The 21,924-nt window shown below is 30.0% G+C and overlaps 3 protein-coding genes across 3 annotated transcripts; 1 reads left to right on the top strand and 2 right to left on the bottom strand.

Annotated features, from left to right (window-relative positions):
- Positions 1–204: 204 nt before the first annotated feature.
- LOC128395044 (uncharacterized) lies at positions 205–1,228 on the bottom strand. Its single transcript, XM_053355435.1, has one exon. The coding sequence runs from the start codon at positions 1,143–1,145 to the stop codon at positions 450–452; it is 696 nt and encodes a 231-aa protein (XP_053211410.1). The 5' UTR covers positions 1,146–1,228; the 3' UTR covers positions 205–449.
- Positions 1,229–1,414: 186 nt separating this feature from the next.
- LOC128394563 (dynactin subunit 4-like) lies at positions 1,415–4,436 on the top strand. Its single transcript, XM_053354898.1, has 6 exons — positions 1,415–1,630; positions 1,804–1,874; positions 2,254–2,432; positions 2,568–3,099; positions 3,233–3,493; positions 3,971–4,436. The coding sequence occupies exons 1-6, from the start codon at positions 1,493–1,495 to the stop codon at positions 4,194–4,196; spliced, it is 1,407 nt and encodes a 468-aa protein (XP_053210873.1). The 5' UTR covers positions 1,415–1,492; the 3' UTR covers positions 4,197–4,436.
- LOC128394889 (uncharacterized) lies at positions 4,273–13,785 on the bottom strand. The gene is made up of 10 exons (XM_053355261.1): positions 13,158–13,785; positions 9,800–9,877; positions 9,552–9,721; positions 7,988–9,115; positions 7,297–7,920; positions 6,477–6,910; positions 5,693–6,400; positions 5,211–5,604; positions 4,820–5,074; positions 4,273–4,732 (listed from the first exon to the last, which is right to left on the bottom strand). Exons 1-10 carry the CDS (start codon positions 13,167–13,169, stop codon positions 4,528–4,530), a joined length of 4,008 nt encoding a protein of 1,335 aa, XP_053211236.1. The 5' UTR covers positions 13,170–13,785; the 3' UTR covers positions 4,273–4,527.
- Positions 13,786–21,924: the final 8,139 nt, after the last annotated feature.

Below are 21,924 nucleotides of genomic sequence, written 5' to 3'. Positions count from 1 at the left end.
ATCCATACATGTAAAGTCTAATCGTTAATAATTATTATTTAGACAATTAACTATTAACAATGTAATTAAAGTTTCTCTTTAATATTAAAGTTTAAACAATACTTTTAATCCAAGACATTTGAAAGTTAATCAATTAAATGACGACATTCAATTAACATTGTCGTTGATTGTTAATCATTGAATCATTTACAATGAAGAAAAATATATAAATTGTTATAATCATTTTAATTGTTGTTTGATGATTAAGAAAAAAAAACGAAAAATAGTTGTACAAATGTCAGCAAAGTGAATGAGAGAAAGAGAGAGAAATTAGTTAATCATAATTAAAGTTTTTCTTTTTAGAAAAAAAAAGTTCTTTTTGTTTAGAATATAAGATTTTAATCAAATAAATTAGAAAAAAAAAGTTCGATAAAAATTAAGTTCGATGTTCGAATTGTTGATTTGATTGTTCATAGGCAGGCAGCACCACACTCGAAGAAATTTTCTCGAAATTGGATCGTTGAATTTAACACTTCCATCCATAAAATGTTGATCTGATTGAAGATATTGGTTGGAAATGGAGGAATGGAACAAGAATCAATAACAAGATAATTAATTCTATGGCGTTTAAATGCTTTCATACTCTCCATTAATTGTTTCCTTGAATATATATGTTTACAAAAGACAACTGTCTCAATAATATCGGGATGAGGTTCACTATTAACATTTATTTCATCACCGGTTACACCCTGATGATTAGATGAGGATGACGATGAACTTTCATTGGTTTCATTGGTTAAAGCAAGAGATTCATTCTCATTGAATTCACTTTCTAAACCTTTCTCAATTTCAACACAATCACAAGGTTTAATTAAATGTGAGGGTGGACAACGGACACTGTAACTGATTAAACCTCCACCGGCACTATTAACATTTCCACCTCCAGGTTCAGTTTCACCGTTTTCACTTAAACCTCCGCCGATACTTATATCACCGGTTAGTTGGTCAATTGATTTACCACCACCACCATTGGAACCAAGTGAAGCTGAAGCGGCATTAATTGCTGAAAAGGTTGAAACAATTAAACAATACCAAAAAAGTGTACACATTAGTTTACTAGGAATAACCATTATTAACATGATAATTGTTGATAAATTGGTCGACATGCTTTTATAATTACTTTTTATAATTTACTAATATCAAATTGTTAACTTGTTGTTGTTGTTGTTGTTGGAAGTACCAACTAAGTACAAAAAAAAGTTTGTTTTTTTTTCTCTCAAAAATCGATTTGTTTTTATTTATTTTTTTTCTCATTTCCTTCCTCCGATTAATCGTTTACTCTTTTTTGAGAGAAAATCGATATTTTCGATTTTCTTTCGGTTAGTTAATCGATTTTCGCCGATTTTTCGGTTTTTGTTTACATTTTTTTTTCTGTTCTTCCTTTTTATTTTTCCATAATAATTGATGTTCTTAATTTTTACTTTGGTTATTATTTATTCTTATTCTAATTACCATGGATATAATTAATGAAATATTCTCATCTAATAAGGTTCTCTATGAGTGTTCATGTGGCCATTGTAAACCATTGACTCATATTTACTTTTGTCGTTACTGTTTAAAGATAAGGTGTAAAGATTGTGTCTCTCATGAGGTTTGTATGGTTTTAATTATTTTTCTCTTTTTTTGATTGTTACAATTGTTTCTAATTGTGACAATCAAATCATCTTGTCAATCTTCATTCTAATCATTTGATTAATTTTATTCTTTTCTCTTCCAATGACAATTTTCACATCTCAAATGAACCTTTTCTTTTATTTTTTTTAGGTTGACTCCCAATATTGTCAACATTGTTTAGAATATATTCCAACGGTTGATGCTAAATTAAAGAAAAACAAGTAAGCTAATTAATCTCATTCGACTGATTAAATCTTTTCTTCATATTCTTTTACTTTGTAACAACAGTTCTCATTTCCCTGTCCATCCTCCTCCCTGAAAGAGAGAGAGAGAGAGAGAGAAAGAGTGAGAGACCTCAATCATTATGACTCATCTATTATTGGCTATTACTATTTTTTTGTTGTTTCTATTGGATTAACATATCTGTTAGTCTATTGATTTTACTATTTCAAAGCTTCCTGTTGTTAATTAATTTCAATTTTATGTACTCTATTGATACAATTAACTTTATTGTATAAATATAGTATATGATGTATATTGTCTGTCCTCCTTTTCTTTCAAAATTTGTAATCGTTTTCGTTATGTCAATTAACCCATTAGATGTGCATCATGCTTCCAATGTCCCGTTTGTATGCATACATTTACTCCGAGGACATTTTTAGCCTCAGTTCCCAGCGAAACCGATCCAAACGGGATGACCACCAGGAAAGCTCAGGTTCTACTTTGCTCTTATTGTAAATGGAGTTCAAAAGATGTTGGGATTCCTGATCAATTAGTAGGTTTGTATTACTCACCAGAACGATGATTTTCCAATAATGATTGACATCCGTATCTAATTTAATCATTTCTCTTTTATTCTTCTCCTTTATTGTTGATTCATTCAATTCTCTCTCTCTCTCCTATTTATCTTAAAGGTTCTGGTGGTTGGCCTGAAGTTGAAGTTCCAAATAAGAAACGTATCGAAGGTCTTGTTGAACATTATCGAGTAATCGCTCAAAGAGAAAGAATGGAAAAGGAAAAGAAACGAATTAATCCAAGACCAGGTCATGCTATTCATCTATTAGATAAATATGGAATATCGGCTTCCCTTTCAGCCAAATTAACCGAAAGCTTACGAACTAAAGCGGGTAGAACAAGTTCTAACTATATGCCAACGTCTAAATCTTTAACTGACATTAAATTGGAACCATCAATAGCAACCGATCAATTGGAACCACTTAAAATTGAAGATTATTACAATAGAGATTTAAATGAGATGGAGATTAGTACAATCGAGCAAAGATTAATGCAAATAGAAATTCAACCTGGACCCGTTGAGAAGTTTTATCCAATAAGTAAAATGCTCTATGTTAAAAGATCACTTCGATGTAAAGAATGTGATCACAATCTAATCAAACCAGAATATAATTCATCTTCAATTAAATTTAAAATTCAATTGTCCGCCTAGTAAGTACATTAACCCATCTTCATGCTCAATCAGTTAAATCTGATTATCTTAATCATAACCTAGAAAAGGCAAAAAAAAAAGAAAGTTAATTGTTTTGTTTTGTTTCTCTCTTTTCTCTCATCTTCTTGACAGTTATGATATTCCTGAAGTTAAGATTGCATCTAAACCAAAGTTATACCCATTTTCCGAATCAACGGTTGAATTAACCTTCAAGAATCCTTACCAATACGGGATGAATATTTCACTTCATCCTCTTAATGAAGATGAGATGAATGAAACTATCACAGGGAAAGTGATCCTCCCAAAATCAGAGTTTATCCTGGAATGTAAAGATGATACACTTGAATTAGAATTGGACTCTACTCAGAAAAATCGTTACAATGATGATCCTCAGTAAGTGCATTCAACTTTACTGATTATCTACTCTCATCAACTCTCACTCTCTCTCTCTCTCTCTATCGTCCTCTCGGTGGGAAAAGAAGTAAACAATTAACATTACCAGTGGAAACCAGAAGCTTTTATTTTGCGGCAAAAGGATAGAGGAAGAAAAAGAAACAAGACTCGTTATTATTTATCTTCCAAGAAGAGAGAGAGAGAGAGATTAAGATTAAGACCAGGAAAGGAATAGTTAATCTTTCGCCTTTTAGACATAAGCTGAAATCCCAATAAGTTAAAAAGCCTTGAAAGTTGTTTCTCTAAATTAGTTAATTCATTTCAATCGAGAGATTCAGAAAGAAACAGAGAGATAGAGAGACTATATTATAATTCATTTCTATAATTGGATTAACACTTGGATATCATTATTTTTGACTTAATCATCTTCTTTATCTTTATTTTCTTTCTCTCTTTAATTATCATTATTAACTTTAGACTTATAACTTTTCGTCGGGGCAACAAAATTGGACTGAGGTTACAAGTTTCACCAACAATTGGTTCCGGTGATTGTAGGATTTGTTTCCGATTGAAACACGATTTTGTCAACAGTGTTATCCAAACTAAATCAACTGGAGGATCAGAGCCTCAAGTCTCATGGATTTATCATAAAATCTATATTAACCTAGGACCCGTTATCGAATCAAGAGAAAGTGTCGCTTAATCTTTACATTAAATTGTTAACGAGAGAAAATTATTCCAATTAATTTATTAATCAAATTTAATATACAGTCAATCAATTTTGTAATTTTATGTTACAAACAATTTGGTAAATCTTTATTTTCAATATCATCAATAAGTGATTGAAATTAAGGCATAAAAAGTGATGCTTTTTTTAATTAATTATCAATTGCATTACAACAAAACTAATTTACAAAATGAAAATGATTACTTTTTTTTTTGATTTAATTATAATTGTTCATTTGTTTTCGTGATGATTTAATCATATGTGTATTTTTTTTTCTCTTTAGAATAACAAAAAGTTGAAAAAGTTTCTATTTCGAAGATTTTTCTCCGACCTGAGAAATTCGTACCGGATGAACACGACACGAACAACCAGCCGGGAATTTGAACAAAGCGACAACCGGACTTTTACCTGGATCGTGAGGATCAACGGCAATCAGCCGATGTAAACTGTATCGTTGTTGGCAAGTGGACTCATAATAAGGAGCAACAAAGGAACAAGGTTCATTAGGCCGTCTATAAGGAAGAGAAAATTAATTGTTGTCGTTAATTGTTTAGGGAAAATTGTTATTGATTGGACATTTCTAGTTGTGGGTTACTTACTTGCAACTTTCTGTTCGTACTTGTTGAGGGAAAAGGTCAGTGTTAACGATAATCATCCATTCCTTTGTGATCTCATCCTTGGCCCAACCGGGTTTCATTGTATTGGCCTCAACTTCACAAGCAAATTGACCTTTAGCGGCAAGAGAATCGCCGACATGACTTTTAAATAGATCAGGATCACCAACTGTTTGTAATTCTTCGTACATAAGTTTTATTCTGGAATAACTTCGGTTAACTACTTCATTAATTCCATCCCTAATTAGTGATTTAGTTGAAAGAAAAGAAGGAAAAAAAATAACGATTAACATTAATGGTCAGTTGATTGGTGTCCGGTTGTTTTGGTTTTACTTGTAACCGTTTTGTTAACACTTGGATATCTTAATTTACTTACATGGGATAATCTTTTGTTAAAATACAATAATTGGTTCCTAATAATGTACATTCGGGCATCGAACCATCTGGAAGTGGTCGATCAGGTCTATCGATACTAATCGCTGGTCCAAGAGGTGGATTGTAAACTATTGCTGCATTTGTGTTTGGTGTTTTACCAGTTGGTCGTTTGCCACTGGGAACTCGTGGACCTGTTGGTCGTCGTGTACTTGGAAGAGCGGGAAGTTGTGGCCTTGGTCGAGGTTCAGGCTCATCTCGTGGTTGTTGGGGACGACTTGGCACGGGAAGTTGAGGTCGAGTGGGTTGAGGCAACTGTGGTTGTAATGGTTGTTGGGGTTGAGGTTGGGGTCGAGGTTGTGGTTGTGGCTGTGGTTGTGGCTGAGGTCGAGGTGTTTCTGTTCACGTTTTGAAAGAAAAGGTTCAAATTATTAGTACTTTTATTGTCTATCATGTTTTTATCATTTAATTCTTGTTAATTGTTACCTGGCCTTGTAATTATTTGAGTATCTGGCTCACTTGAACCTGATGATGGACGTCGAGTAGGTTGAAAATCTGGTGCAGTGAATTCTTGTTCATTTGAACCATCATCATAATCAACCGATGATTGATCAATCGGGGCAATTGTTTCAGGTCGTTCTGTTGTTACTCTGATTGGTACTTGGGGTACTAATGATGGTCGCAATGTTGTTGGTGTAAAAGTTTGCGTTGATGGCCGTGGGGGATTAGTGAAACCTGGTTGCTGTGGCCGAGGTCGAGTTGTGACAACTTCTTGTACTGGTCGTTGACTTGGTTCAACGGGTGCTTGAGTATCTTCATAATCTTCATCAAAAGTTTGAGATGTACTTATAACTGGACGAATAGTTGTTGTTGGTGCCAATGTTGTTGTAAACACTGGTCGGGGTCGGAAAGTTGCTGGTTGGAAAGGTCTTACTGTTTGACCTGGAGTTGGACGAACTGGTGTTTTGATTGGTGGCCTTTGAGTTGTTACAATTTCAATTGGTCGCTGTGGTCGTAAAGTAACCGGACCTTGAGTGGGCTGCTGAGGACGGAATGGACTTGGTGTTTGGGGTTGTTGAGGTTGGAATGGTGCCCTTGTTTCCTCTTCCGGTTCGTTCTCATCTTCTTGTTGAGTAACAGTGACTGATGGCTGAGTAGTTGTCGGGATTGGACGAGGTCGGAACGGAACTTGTTCTGAAAATTGAAGAGGAAGAAAAAAAAACAAATTGTAAACTTAATTGATCTAAATTGATCTTATTAATTATTATACCTCTGATTTGACTGTCTGGTTGAGGACGAGGATTTCTAGTGGGTGGCAATTTAACTCCGTCAGGTTGTCGTTGTGCTGGTGTTGTGGTTGTTGTTGGATTCGATACTGGTCTAGGTCGGGGAATTCGTTGGCCAAAAGTTGACTGAGGTTGTTCAGGTTGTTCAGGTTGTTCGGGCTGCTCCTCATCTTGCTCAGGTTCAATTGGACTTTGGGTTGTCGTGGTTGTTGTTGTTGTTGTGATTACTGTTGATGGTCTGAAAGTGGGCTGGAAGAAAGGTCGAGCTGGAGATGGTGTTGGCCTCAAAGGAACAGAAGGACGACTTGGAATGGCCACTGGACGGGATGTTGTTATCGATTGTTCTTGATCAACTTGTTGATCGTCTTCAGTATCTTCAGCTTTTGGTGCTCGTGTCGGTGCAGGTCTTGGTGCGGGTCTAATTTTAAAACGTGATAATAAGATAATAATGTTAATTGTAATATTTTTCATCTCTATTATCAATTTAAAGATTAAGTAGATTGTTGAAAAGTATTATTGACAATCAATTGATTGTTAACATTTTTAATCCTTGAATCGTGTAACCGAAAAAAAAAATGATGAATTGATCAAAGCTCAATCGGAAGAGATTAACTTTTCAATCATCGTTCTAATTGATCTTTAAATGGTCTTGATAATCTAACTAATTAACAGTTATTGATATATGATAACAATTAAAATGATCTTTTAAGATCTTTGATCACCTGTCAGCATTTTGATTGAAAGATTGATCTGATTTTAAAGTATTTGATTAATCGTTTGAGTTAACTCAATAATTTTAAGTACCTTTGTGGGAAAGTTGGTCTTGGTGCTAATGTTGGTTGTGGCCTTCGTGGTGGTAAAGTTGGCCTGGTTGGTGCTGGAGAGGAAGTGATTGGTTCTTCTTGGTCTGTGACCTCTTCTGGCTCCTCGGTGTCGAAAATATCATCAACTGGTTTCGCTGGAGTGGGAAAAGGTCTAAGAGTGGACACATCTCGGAATGTAGGTGATTGTGTGGTTTGGATGGGTCGTGGTTGGAAAACGGGACCTAAAGGTTGTTGTGGTCTTCTACCGCCTTTAGTTGCTGGTCGTTCGGTTGGCTGTCTAAATGGAGCTGGCCGTTCCTCGAATACTTGAGGTCTTGGTTGAAGTGGTGCTCGAGTTGTTGATTCTTGGACAATTTGAGGTCGAGGAGCAAAAGTTTGAGTGACTGGACGTGGGGCAAATGTTTGGGTAACTGGTCGTGGGGCAAATGTAACAGCGGGTCGAGGAGCGAAAGTAACTGCTGGTCTTGGGGCGAAAGTAACTGCAGGGCGAGGACCAAGAGTAACATCGGGTCGAGGTCGGAAAGTTTGGGTTGGACCAACGGTTGTTGTTATTGCAGGTCGTACAGTTGGACGGAAAGTTGGTTGTTGAACATTGTTTCGATCGCTGAGATTGGGAGATGAAAAGTGTTTAGTAAATTAATTTAGTTTGTTAGCCCAATTTGGGTACTTACTTTTCAACGAATACTGGTCTTCCTTTTACTGGAGGAGGAGCGGTTGGTCTTGGCTGTTGGGGAACTGGTCTGAATGAGGGGACAGGTCGAGGTTGAGCGGGTTGAGGGGCTTGAGGAATTGGTCTTGGTGCTGGGAAAGGACGAAGAGTTGGACTAGCTGTTGGCTCTACGACTTCCAATTCTGGCTCTTCTGAATCAATTTCTGGTTCAATGTCTGCAGTCGATGGATTGGGCTGAGCGGGAACAGGTAACCGAGGTGACGGGGGCCGAGCTTCAAAACCTGGTACTGGAAGAGGTCTCAATGGAGTTGGTTGTCTTGGAGGAGGAGAGGGAAGAGGTGCTGAGGGTGAGACGGGTTGAGGTCTAAATGGGCTTGGTGTTTGAGCAAAGGTTGGAACTGGGGAGAAAGTGGGTCTTGGACTGGTTCCTGGTTGAACAAATCGAGATGGTGTGGGTCGAGGTCGTGGGCCTCCTTTAACACTGGAAGCGTCGATTTGAGAGACTGGACGAAGCTGTTGACCAGGTGTTGGAGCTGGACGGAAATCTTGGCCTTGTGTAGGTCGGGGAGGAGTTGGTCTTGGACGATCTGATGGCCTTACGAATGAGGAAGATGGTGGAGGAAGTGGGGAAGGTTGAGATGGACGCAATTCATTTTGATTAATTGGTCTTAAAGTTGGCACTTGTGGTTGTGGCTGTTGTGGGAATTGAGGTTGTGGTTTTGGTTGGAATTGAGGCCGAGGTTGGGGTTGAGGTCGTGGTTGGGGCTGTGGTTGAGGACGGAAATTAACAATTGGTCTACTTGGTGGTGGAAAAGGTCTTGGTCTAGGAGGGGAAGGAGATTGTGGTCTTGGCGCGGGTGTTTCTGGCTCTTGGAAAGCGGGAAGAGGACTGAAAGTTGTGACCTGGTCATCTGGTCTTGGAAAAACTACTGGACCAGGTTGTTGTTGTTGTTGTGGCCTCTGTGGAGTTGGACGACGAGGTGGTGAGGGTGGAGGTGATGGAAGAGGTTGGAGAGGTTGTGATGGCTCACGGAAACGAGAATCATCAACTTGACCTGAGCCTTGTTGGTCAGTTACTTGAGAAAATGGTGGCCTGGGTCCAGGTAATGATGGTCGACGAGTTGAAGGGCTGTAAACACAATCAAATTAAATTGCAAGTTAATCAACAAAACCTAAATGAATAATAAATTTATAAAGAAATTTTTTTTTCTTTCATCTATTAATTGAATTACAACTACAAACTTTAATAAAATTAATTCAATTCAATTCTAAATCATCACCATTAAATTTTGGATTGACCAAATCACGAATATTTAATTTAATTTTCATTCAATAATCATAATGATCTCGGTCAATAGTTAATAGTAACTAAATTTACCTTCCGCCTTCAAGTTGATACAACTAATAAATTGAGTTAACAATTTAAACACGAAGGCGGTAAAAGTTATTTATAATTAAAGTTAACTCAGTAATCATAATTTAATATCGTCATTTTCTTAACAATCAACAATAATTATCTCTCTCTCTCTTCTTGATGATAATTAATTAGCAATTAAAAGACTTACCCTTGTGATTGTCTGAACTCTTCATCAGTTTCAGGTCTTTGAACATCATAATCTAAACTATTGGAAGCGGGTAAAAGTGGCCTGACCGTTGGATCGATCGCATCTCGAATGTATTTGCCCCACCACTCATTCCACCACTCGGGTGCTTGAACATTTACTCTGGCACGGCGCTGTAATTAACAATTAGATTTAATTAGATTCGAGAGAGTAATTAACTTAGATAGTTATGAGAGTTTGGAAAAACTTACCTTGACTATTACATGTTTTGAATCACAGTTGATGAAGTTTAACACCAAAAGGAAGGTAATTAATCTAGATATGAGTTTCTATTGGTAACAATTAAGAAAATAAATGTGATTAATTAGCTAATTTAATCATTTTCGAGAAGAAAACAAAGTTTCAAAACAATAATCCAAACAATTAAAATGATTCCATTAAATTATCATCGTTTAACCTTAAACCGTTAATCGGAATTAGGATTAGTTTAGCTACTGGATTAACTGATTGTGATTAGATTAATTTGATATTGTATCAATATGAATACAATTAAATCATCTTGACAAGGGTCAAATTTAATTTTAATGATAAATAATGATCATGATTAGATTGTAATTGTTACACTGATTATAATCATTTGGTAAAATAGTATTACCTTGATAATAATAACAAAAAAAAAGTTTAATCATCATAATCAAGTTTCATCATCTTGTCAAAATTAAGATAATTAACTTTAATCATAATTTTAATGGTAACAATTAACAATTTGAGAAACCTTGTTTGAAAATTGATTGTCACAAAATGCAAAATGAAAACAAGGTTTCAGCTAATTAACAACTAAAATCTAATCAAAGTTAATTACAGATTCGAGCAGTTTATTCAAGTGACTTTGAAATTCAACAATTAACTTAATTGTTGAATCTTCTTGAATCAATGATCAATTCATATTAATAAGAAACTTTGAAGTTCTAATGGTTTTCTATCGATTGATCAAACTAAATCAACTTTTTCTCTTGAGTAATTAACTAGAAAAGACTAAATTTGTTTACTAATCAACGAAATGGAAACGATTACAATTATCAATCAACTGAATTAGTGATTTAATTTGATTATCAAATGAATGAAAATTGTGAACATCAATTGATAAGCTTAAAAATAAATAGAAAATTGAATGAAAAGAAATTGAGAAAAAAGTTTCTCTATTAACCTTTGACTCTTTAATTGCAATCTAATTAACTGGTTAACAAAAGTAACTGTTAATTGTTACCAATCTATCATTTGATTGCCAATGATTAAGAATAAGAAGATGATGAATTAAATAAAATGTTAATTACAATCATTTTGATTGGAAATGATTGATAACTTTTCATTTCTACGAATAGAAATTTAATTCCTCTAAATTTAATTCTCATTCTAAATTATGATTAAGTCGTTGTTTTTTTCTTGACAATCGCAGTTTATTTTGATTAATAACGATGATTAAAGATGAGACAAAGAATTAATTTTGATTGTTGATCGATAATTAAAGTTTCTTTGAATCAATTAAAGTTAACAAAGTGCAGCAAAAACAACAACAACAACAACAACAACGATTTCTTGACCACTAACTGACCAATTGATACGTTAAATTGTGATTAAAATTATCAACAATTAACATCATCATTAAGATGATTAGTAAATTGTTATGTACGAGTTTCCATTGTATTAATAATAATCATGATTATCTATTAAATTAACTAAATTGTTATTGTAATTTTTTTCTTCATCCAATTTAATTGAAAAAAAAATATAAGAATGAAAATTTCAACAATTAGATTAACAGAAATTGTTATTTCTGAACAATAATTAACAATTGATGGTGTTTATTGTTGATTATCTGAATCTTATCATCACTTAATTAGGAAGATGATTAAGATGATCATGACAATCATATAAACAATATGTTAATTGTTGTTGTGTTCATTTTAATCATTTGGTTTTTTTTTGTTTGGTGACAATAATCATTGTTTCCTTGATTGTTGTTTGATGATATTATTAAAATTAACAATCAACACTTGATTCGTTCCGATGAACTTTTAATTGTGATAATAGACAATATAAATTGTTAACTCTTTCTTCCGGATGGATCATATTTTCATCTTGATTTTAATTACGATGAAAATTAAGTTAATCACAGAAAATTAGACTTGTTAATATTGATGATTATTAATGGTTAATTTTTAATTGTTTGGGGAACAACAATTTAATTCAATTCAATTGAAATCGTTTTCAGTTTGATTTGGTTGATCTAGTTAGTTAGTATGATGATCAGTGATGAACAATTAGAAACTGGATTAGTTAATTATTATTGATAGCCGATTAAATTGTTTCCTATTTTTTCCATACATTATTGTAAATCAATCAAAATTAATTTCTAACGATTTCACCTCAATTTAAATGTTGCAGTTAATCAAATCAACGGAACAATTAACAAGAAGAAAATTAAAATTTTCGCTTCGAAACTCAAAGTCAATGTTAATCATTAAAGGAAGAGAATTGATCATCATCATCAAGTTTAATTAACTAATATTTCCACTGATTAACATTAATATTTAAATCTATAACTAAATTAACATAAATTGTTAACTTTTCCACTTTCATAATCAGACAAACATGAGAATTACAATTAAGTGAATAATTAAATAATCTCAATACTAATCAGAATGTTAGTTGAAAAAAAAAGTAATCAGGAATTAACAAATTGTCAGGAAACTGTGATACTCATTTAGTTGTTAATTATTATTATATAAATTAATCATTCTCATCATCTAACTTAATTGAAAAATGTCAACGTAATTAACTGTAAATTGTTCAATTAAAATTAACAACAAAAAAAAAGATGACAACTGAATATAAATATAACTTTTTTTTTATCTCGTTTGTTTGTCCATTTGATTAAGTTAATTGTTGTCGTTATTATCGTCAACTAAATATGATTAAAAGTGTATATTAATACATAATGAAAGATCAACTTCCGAGCATAAAAAGATGATTAATTTAAATCCAGTTAGATTAATAATCAGCAAATTAACTCTCATCAACAATCAACAATCAACAATCAACTTTTTCTTGTAACACGAAATGATAATTATCCCTTTCGATATCAATTCATATCTAATTAGTTAATTGCTCTTCCTTTTTTTGTTTTCTTGTTGTTGATTAATTTGATTTCTTCTCAATTACAACAATTTAATCAACAAGTTACAACCATATTCATCAATCTCATCAAGTTAATCATCAAAATTATATTAATTTACCTTCAAAGTGAAAACAGTTTTTTTTCCTGTTCGCAAACAAATTAACCTTTCAGCTAACATGATCAATTGATTACAATTAACTTTAACAGAGTGATACTAATCAATTTACTCAACTGAATTTGAGTAATTTTGATCAACTACTTTAATTGAAACAAAATTAATTCTAATTGAATATAAATCGTTGGGGGAAAAAAAGCTCCATCTATCGGTGGAAAAGGGAAAATATCGAACATGATGAAAACTTTTGTAATCTTTTAATTGTTTGTCGATTGAAATTTTGGAAATTAAATTGTGATTAATGTTGTTTACTTACCAAGAAATTCATTATCCATAAGATGTAAACAGTTGAATTTGAAAATGAAAAATTGTTAATCCGTTGAAAAGTTTTTCTCCAAATAAATAGCAACAATTAGTTAATCATCCAAACGATCAGGAATTGATTTGAACGTTGATGAAATGAAAGTTTTTGTTTCTAACGTTTTTTATTAAATGATTGGCACACAATTAAGTCTCGGAATTAAAAGTTTGAAACACTGAATCCAATGGGATGGAAATCACTTGATGTTGGAAGGTTGAAAATGAAGAAAGTTTTGTCTCAAGATGAAGAAAAGTATGATGATGATGAAGATGAAGAAGAAGAAAGTGAAGATGATACTGAATGTCTTCCAAATTTGAAATAGAAAATTTTTCACGATATTATGACGATTGAGAGGAGGACAAGAATAAAAAAGGATCGAAAGCACTTTGAACACTTATCGAACCTCAGATACTAAAAAGATTCTGAATAATATTCAGAACTTTGTTTCTTTCGTCTATTAACAAACAAAGTTAACACTCGATGGTGATGAGGATGCAAAACCAAGAGGACTAAATGAGGAAGCGAAGTCTTCAAGAAAATAACATTAAAGTGAAAAGAAGATGAAAATTGTTCGCAGTTTTTAAAAGACTTTTTGAGGTCGAATGAAAGCGACAGGGAAAATGATGAAGATAAAAGAGAAAGTGGTTAAGAAGAAGAAGAAGAAGATAAAAGAGAGAACGAAGAGAGAGAGAGAGAGAGAGAGAGAGAGATGAGACTGGAAGGATGAGAATAGGATGATGAACGTGATGAGATAAAAGAAAGAGATGATGAGGATGATGAAGAAGAAGGTGGTCTGTGAGGAGAAGAAGGTTGAAGTTATTTTCTAATAACGATATTGGTCAGAAAAATGAGCGAAGCGAAAAGAAAAAGTTCTAACGAATTCGTTGCTGATTTGTTACGATTTCAAATTCACGAGTTTGAATTCGTTTGCCCGTATTGTTTATTATTTATCGTTATTATTATTTTTGATTGTAACCTTAGCACTTTCTCAATTCCTCAACTGTTACCTGTTAATAATCAACAATTAACGATCAAGATGATTAGTAAATTGTTCTTCAAAGATTTTGATCAATTGAACTTTTTATCAAAACTTTTTTGATTCTGTTTCTTTTTTTAGATGAAACTGTAAATTGATTGTGTTGTTTGTAAATTAATCAAATCGATGAATGTAAATTGTTTGTTGTCTACTGTTAATCATCATCATCATCATTCAGATTTTAATCAGTATCAATTTAAGGTTTTAATTTTCATTCTTAATTGTTAATGATTACCTGGGATTATGTATTTTTGAAGTTTAATTGTCTTCTATTGTCAACTGATTGTTGTTACTTGTTTTCAGATTGTTATTATTATTTCTGATTGTTGATTAAACAATTTGATTATTCTGGTTAATCAATTACTATCTCTCTATTTCTTGAACACTTGAGATAATTTAGTTTATTAAATGATAGTTTGCAAATTGTTATTTTCATCAACAATCAGCTTCTTTATTTTAAATCAAACATTTTATTCAACCAATTTAATTTGATTCTCTGTTTATATTATATCTGATAAACATGCAATCAACAATTTAAATTGTGTGTTAATCTTGATTAATATATTAACTGTATTAGATTTGCATGATTTTCCGTTTCCATTAGTAATTGATTTAACTAAACAATTTAATACAATCATTAATTTGATTATGTTGATCATTTTGTAATCATCTAAATATTAACAAAATTGTTACTATTTAACCAATAATTTGATTTAATTTAAATTTAAACAGATAAAATCAAAATAGTCCTTAAATTTTTACTCTCAAATTGATGAAGCAATTTAAATCAAATTAGTTGGAATCAGTCAATGGTCAATTGATTAATCACTAATCATCCTAATATAATTATATTAACATCAGCAAATTAACAATATAACAGAATCGGAATCAACAGTAAGAAAAGTTATAATTATAATTGTCACAATTAACTAATTATAACCTCATCTTTTAATAACATCAGGGATTTTCCAAGTTAATCAACAATTAGTTAGTTAATTAACTAACTTTTTGCTTCTGTTGATAACAGTTTAGATATGAAAAAAAAACTTAAATCACTTTCTAATTGTTACTTAATTGTCAAGGACAATTGATTTAGTAACAAGGTGACAATTAAAGAGGCAAGTTCACCAATCCAATGAATCAAAATTACAATCAAAGATTCATTAACGATTATCTTAATCCAAGACAAAATTAACATTCAATGATTGGATGATACATACTGGTAACAATTAATTAACAATTAGCAAAGATCCTAATCCAATTGAACCTTGAAGGTTGTTAGTTAACTGATTACCATTTGATTGTGATCTTAATTGTAAAAGGACAAAGATATTAAATAAATATATGTATCTGTATATTGTCATGTAATCGTAAAAAGAGTTAATTTTTTTCTTAATTGTAATTAAATCTAATAGGATAATGGTACTTTCTCTTGATTAAGTTAATTAATATGCACTTTTTTCCCTCTCTTATCATCATCATTTACTTTCACCTTCATCTTTTTATCATCTTAATTAATATTCATTGTAATTAATTGTTGATTATCATCTTCCCTTGTAACTTTTTCCCTTCTCTCTCTCTGATCAACAATTAATTCAATTTAAATCATAATAATCATGATCTTCATGATAACTACTTCCGGTCAATTTCAAACTAAATCATTGTCACTTTTAATTATTTCAACTTTTAATTGTATCTCTGATTACAATTAACCACCCAGGTTGATAATTTGTAGTTGTAATCATAATAATCAGTCTTGTTTGATTTGGTGTATTTTTTTTTGCAAAAATTATAACAATTAGTTTGTAACAATCAAAAAAGTAAATTGATTAAATTTAATTGTAATCATGTTTTTGGTGGTAAACTTTTACCTTAATTATGAGTTGATTGTGAGGTTATCATATTGGTTGTAATTGATTAACATTGAATATGATTATCAATTGACCACTAGCATAATTAACAGTATTAATTGTTTGACTTTTTGATTTAGTTACCAAGGTGAAAACTAATTGTGTTGATTTAATTGCTTCAAGCTTAATGTGTTTGTATCTTATGGATTCACCTTTGATTATTATACAGTGACTATTATTAATTTAGCTAATTCAGTTCCGTAATAATATAAATGATAATCTTTAAATTCTCAACAATTAACTTACAATTAACAACAATAATAATATTTAGTTTAATTTATTACAATTTAAATATTCAGGTAATTAAATTGAAGATTCATTAGTAAGATTAATCATAATCTTAATTGTGTTCATTATGTATCCTTAATAATTAGTAATTAACACAATTGTTTATTTGATTTAGGTGGATAATTAATCGGATTTCATCAATCAATTGGAAACAATTAACTCATTAACAATTAGATAATTGTAACAAATTGCCAATTCCCACAAATGGAAACTTGTTAATTATGTAATTAGCTCAACAGACACAATGATTGTTGATTAAAGTTTAATTTTAGTGATTAGAAAAGTGATTAAGATAAACACTAATTAAGATGAATGATTAAGATAATGATGATTAAAGTTGATCAAATTGTAATCTTAATCATCTTCTTGATCAAATTTAATCAGATTTGTCAATTCATCATTTAATCCGGAAAAACTTTAATTGTTTAACTACAATCGTTACTATTTAATCATTATTAATAAACGAATTAACAATTTAATCATGATTAATAAGGGAGGGAACATTTTTAATTATAATTAACACTTCAATCAAAAAAAGTATTTAATCAATAAGATGATAATCAATTGACAGTTAATCAAATTCAATCGTCATCATTAACAATTTAACTTGTTTACAAATCAAGTGAATTAATTTTGTTCATCTTATTATAATTAACCTTTTTGATTGTAATTATTAATCACGACAATTATCAGTAATTGCTAAATGATTGTTACTGTTGTCTGATGATAATTAATTGTTTCAAATGATTAAATTGAATTAAATTGTCTCATCAATGTAAAACTTTTTTTATTATAATTCAAATTGTTGGTTAATTGTGTTTACACTTTGCAAGAAAAAAACAATAATAAGACAACAACAATTAACGTGAGAATCAACTGATCATCTGTTGATGATTAAAGTAATGATTAACTAATCAAGTAATCATGTTAATCAACTTCCGGATGACTTGTGTCTTAATCAACATTGACAACAACAATTGAATATGTTGATTAATATATTAAATTTAATTTGATTATCTTGTGGTTAATCATTGAATTAACGTGACTTCAACTCATCATAATCATCATCATCTTGATTATCTTGATTATATTGATTGTAGATTAATTGTTAACTCAATTAATGGGAAAAGATTATCAATTGTCTGCTTGATTGTCATAATCAAATCTGAATATAGTTTATATTCACTAGAGAAATTAATAAACTGATACAAATTAAAACATCAAAGAAGAAGATGATTAGTTAATTGTTAATCCAAATTGTCATCATGACATTCATGAAACTGATGACAATAATAATGATCATAATTAACTTGATTGTTATCATGATTATTTGATTAACGCAATCAGATAATAACAATTTGATTATTGTAAATTGTGTTAAATTGTGTCTACTGTTGACAATTATTATTCCAGAATCATTAACAACAATTAGTTAATCATAATCTGATTATTATCCTTTACTCATAATCAACTGATTATTGTTATTAATTAACTCAGATGAACAATCAATTGTCCGTTTGTAAAAATTGACTTAATTGTTAATAAAACTTTTGACAATCAAAACTTTGGTCAATCAACAAAACCTGAATATTAACTCAAGTTAACAATTTAATTAACAAAACAATCTAGACTACCAGTTGATTGTAAAATCAATTAAATTGTTGGTTGAATTTTGATTTTTTAATTAATTTCAAGTTCATTACAGTTTAATCATAATGTTTAACTTGATTGATATAATCATTGAAAATTAAGGAAGTAGATTGATTTACCTTTCAATTAAATTAATCACTGATATATACTGATTGCTGTTTGGTGGTATCAACAACAACAACAACAATTAAATTGTTGATATTGACAATCAAACTCAAAGACAATTGGAAACAAAATGTTTGTGTGTGTGTGATTTAAATTGTTGTTGTTTAGGTCAATTAAGTTACATTGATTGATAAACAATGTATTTAATATATATCGAAACTGGATCAACAATTATTATTGATTATTATCAATTCTTGGATGATTAAGGAAGCTGATGATTAAAAGGGAGAGATGATGAAGTTCAAAACAATTGTAATGATTAAGTTAATCATGATTGTGAATTGAATTTACAGAAAATTTTTGCAACAATTATTATATATAAAGTTTAATGTTATTAATTTTAAATATATTTTAAACAATCAACTGATGATGATGATGATGATGATGAGTAAAAACTGATTTAACTTCCGTAGTTAAACAATTAATTGTATTGAATTAACCTAAAGCCTTGAGTGATTAATGATTATCATCAAGATTCAAGTTTGTCATATCTCATTGGATTAGTTTAATTTAGTTGATTAGGTTTATGGTAATTAATGAATATCATTTAAGGTAAGTTGATCATCTTAATGGTAATAATTTAATATTATAATATTAAATCACCAATCAACAAGCACATAAATTGTTAAAAGTAACAAGAATCAGTTGAAAAAGTTTAATTATAAATTGTGTCTCTTGCAACGAACTGGATTAACTAATGTTGATTTTGTTTTCTTGTTAAATTGTTTACTTTTTGTTAAATATAATTCGTATCAAAGATTAGCTTATAAGATAATCTTGATTCAGATTATCATGCAGAGTGAGAAATCTGATGATGAGGATGAAGATGATTCAGTTTACAATTTAAACTTTTTGATTGTAACTCCAAGTGGTCAAGTGGATAATCAATTGATGGTCACCTACTGTGATGGTCACTTTCAAGACATTTTATTTACGCTTATAAAGTTTTTATGTTGGTTAAAAAGTTACGATTAATCAATTTTAAGACAATTAGAAAAGTCAAAAATCGATCAAAACAATTTATTATTACTAAATTGTATCAACAATCAAACGATTCTAATTGTTTATATAAATATTCATTATACTACTTACCTTAATAAGAGTGAACAATTAATTATGTTTGATTGTCAAACTACAAAATTTAAATTGTATCAATTTTCAAGGTTGATTATTATAATCTATCAATCAAAAGTTAAATCGATTTGCTTAAATTTAAATTATTGTATCTCAATAACAATTAAATTATTACTTGTTATCCTGAAAATTTTATTCAGTTAACAGGTTGAAAGTTCAATATCAATATTTACCATACTTGATCATCAAATTAAATTAATCTAATTGTTAAATCCTTCTGAACAATTAGCTATGTAAAGTTGTATTATTATAAACAACATTTACCTTAATCATCACCATCATCACCAGCAATCAATATTAATAATACAAATGACAACATCAACAATCAGTACAACAACAATTAATTCAAATGCAACATGAAATTCAAGTAAATCTAATCAAATCATCTGATTGTTTCCAATCAACGTAATCAAATTAATCGATTAATCGTTTTCCCTCCGATTCAATTCAATTGATGGCGGGAAAATTGTTCAGAATCTTGAAACTCATGTTGGTTTCGAGTAATAATTAACAATAGTTTGTTGTGATCAATTAAAATCATCGTAATGATGAAACAACAATTAAATATGAAATTAAAATTGTCTTGAAAATTAAAAGATACAGATATTAACCTTGTTGATTAATGAACAATCAAATTTAAATGTGACCTCCAGGTCAATTCAGCTGTTAACGATTAGCTTAGGAATAGGAATCCTTTTTTTTTACCTGAAAATAAGGTTAATATGAAAACGATATTCATATTTAACCATTGGATAAGTTATTCCAAATCTAAATTCAAGTGAATTTCATGAAAAAATAACCTTGATTAACGTTGGCTGTTAATCAAAAGGAAGCTGCTTATGATTAACTAATTATTTATTACTATTAACTGACTGATTATTATTGTATTTGTATTGTAACTTAAATGGGAAAAAAAATGATGAATCTTTTCATGGTTACAATTAATATCTCACGATTAATATTATCAGTTGATTATGATTCTCATACCTGATTGTTTGCTAATCGTTTTTGGCTGTTTGTTTAAATCAATTCATTCATTAAATTGTGATTAGTTAAATTTGTTTATTGTTTATATTAAAATTCATGTGTTTGATTAATATTTTCAAAAATTCTTTTAATAATAATTAACTAATTAAACTTAACTTATTTTCACACTGATTTTTATATAAAAAAAAATACATATCACAATCAAGGATAAATAATTTAAGTTTCACTAATCATAATATTTACACTTAATTTATATCAACAAAATCAATTGTTATTTTGTGTTAATCAATTTGGTTAATCAAATATGTTTACAATGATTAATACTTTTAATTGTAAAACCTTTGATTAACACAAATAATATCAATGTGATTTTAAGGATAATTGTTACACAAACCAATTGTTTAAATGTTAATTGTGATCAATCAAAAAGTTATCAATGAACAATCAATTTATCTTGATTAACATTGAAAACAAAAGGTGATCATTAATCTGAATTAACGATTTACAATAAAAAAGATCAACAAATTTTGTTACATTGTAATAATAATCAGTTAATCCAATAGTGATTAAGACAAAACAATTAACAAACTAAGAGAGATGGTTAAAGATTGACTATTACATGAAAAGGTAATTAACTTTTATTATTGTTGTGAATTACTTGACATGATTATCTTTTATGATAATTTAATTGTTGTGATTAAACATGATGTGATTATCATGTATCATTGATGATTCTTACCGATTATATTAATTCAATTGAATGTCCGATAAGTATTAACTCAACAATTAGCCACGGGAATGTATTATGTATAAAGAGAGGGAAAATTAAATTATCAATAGTTAATCATGACAATCAGAGGTATTAACAATTTGTAAATTGTAAATGATAACATAAGATTTTAGGATATACGGAAGTTGATTTAATTCAGTTATCATATAAAAGATATGGGCAGGTTAATGTCAAGTAGCCGACACACAATACAAATTGTAACAACAACAATTAGATATTAATTTGAGTAAATAATATCATCAATATATAATAACAATTATAATGATTGTAATATATTAATACGTATCGAAATGATAATAACGTTAATTATCATCTCGAAAAGTGAATTAATTTCAATTTTCAGGTAAAAATCAGTCTCTTTGATTGTTATTGTTCATCTAATTGTTATACAAGATTTGAAGGGAAAGTGGTAATCCTAATCTCGTATATTGATGATTAATTAACTAAACCTAATCATCGTCAGAATATACTAACAATTAATGTTACCGTCACGAAGTGTTTAACTGGATTTAAAAAGGATTAACCATAAATTGGCCCTCATCTTGGTAATCACAATCAACATGATCAGTTTGCTATCATTAAAAATCATCATTATCAATTAATTATGTTCGGTTGATTTAATTTTCAGTTCACAATTAATGGTCAAATCAGTATTAATCATAATATCGTATTGATTGTGATGATCAAAAAGACAACGATATTGTTTCAATTTGAATCGTTGTTATTGTTGTTGATCATTTTAATTGTGAATCGTATTAATAA

Source organism: Panonychus citri, unplaced genomic scaffold, assembly GCF_014898815.1.
Source record: "Panonychus citri isolate SS breed McGregor unplaced genomic scaffold, ASM1489881v1 Contig00140, whole genome shotgun sequence".
NCBI classification, from domain to species: Eukaryota; Metazoa; Arthropoda; class Arachnida; order Trombidiformes; family Tetranychidae; genus Panonychus; species Panonychus citri.
The sequence above is the reverse complement of the archived record's forward strand: the minus strand, read 5'-3'. Positions and strand labels throughout refer to the sequence as shown.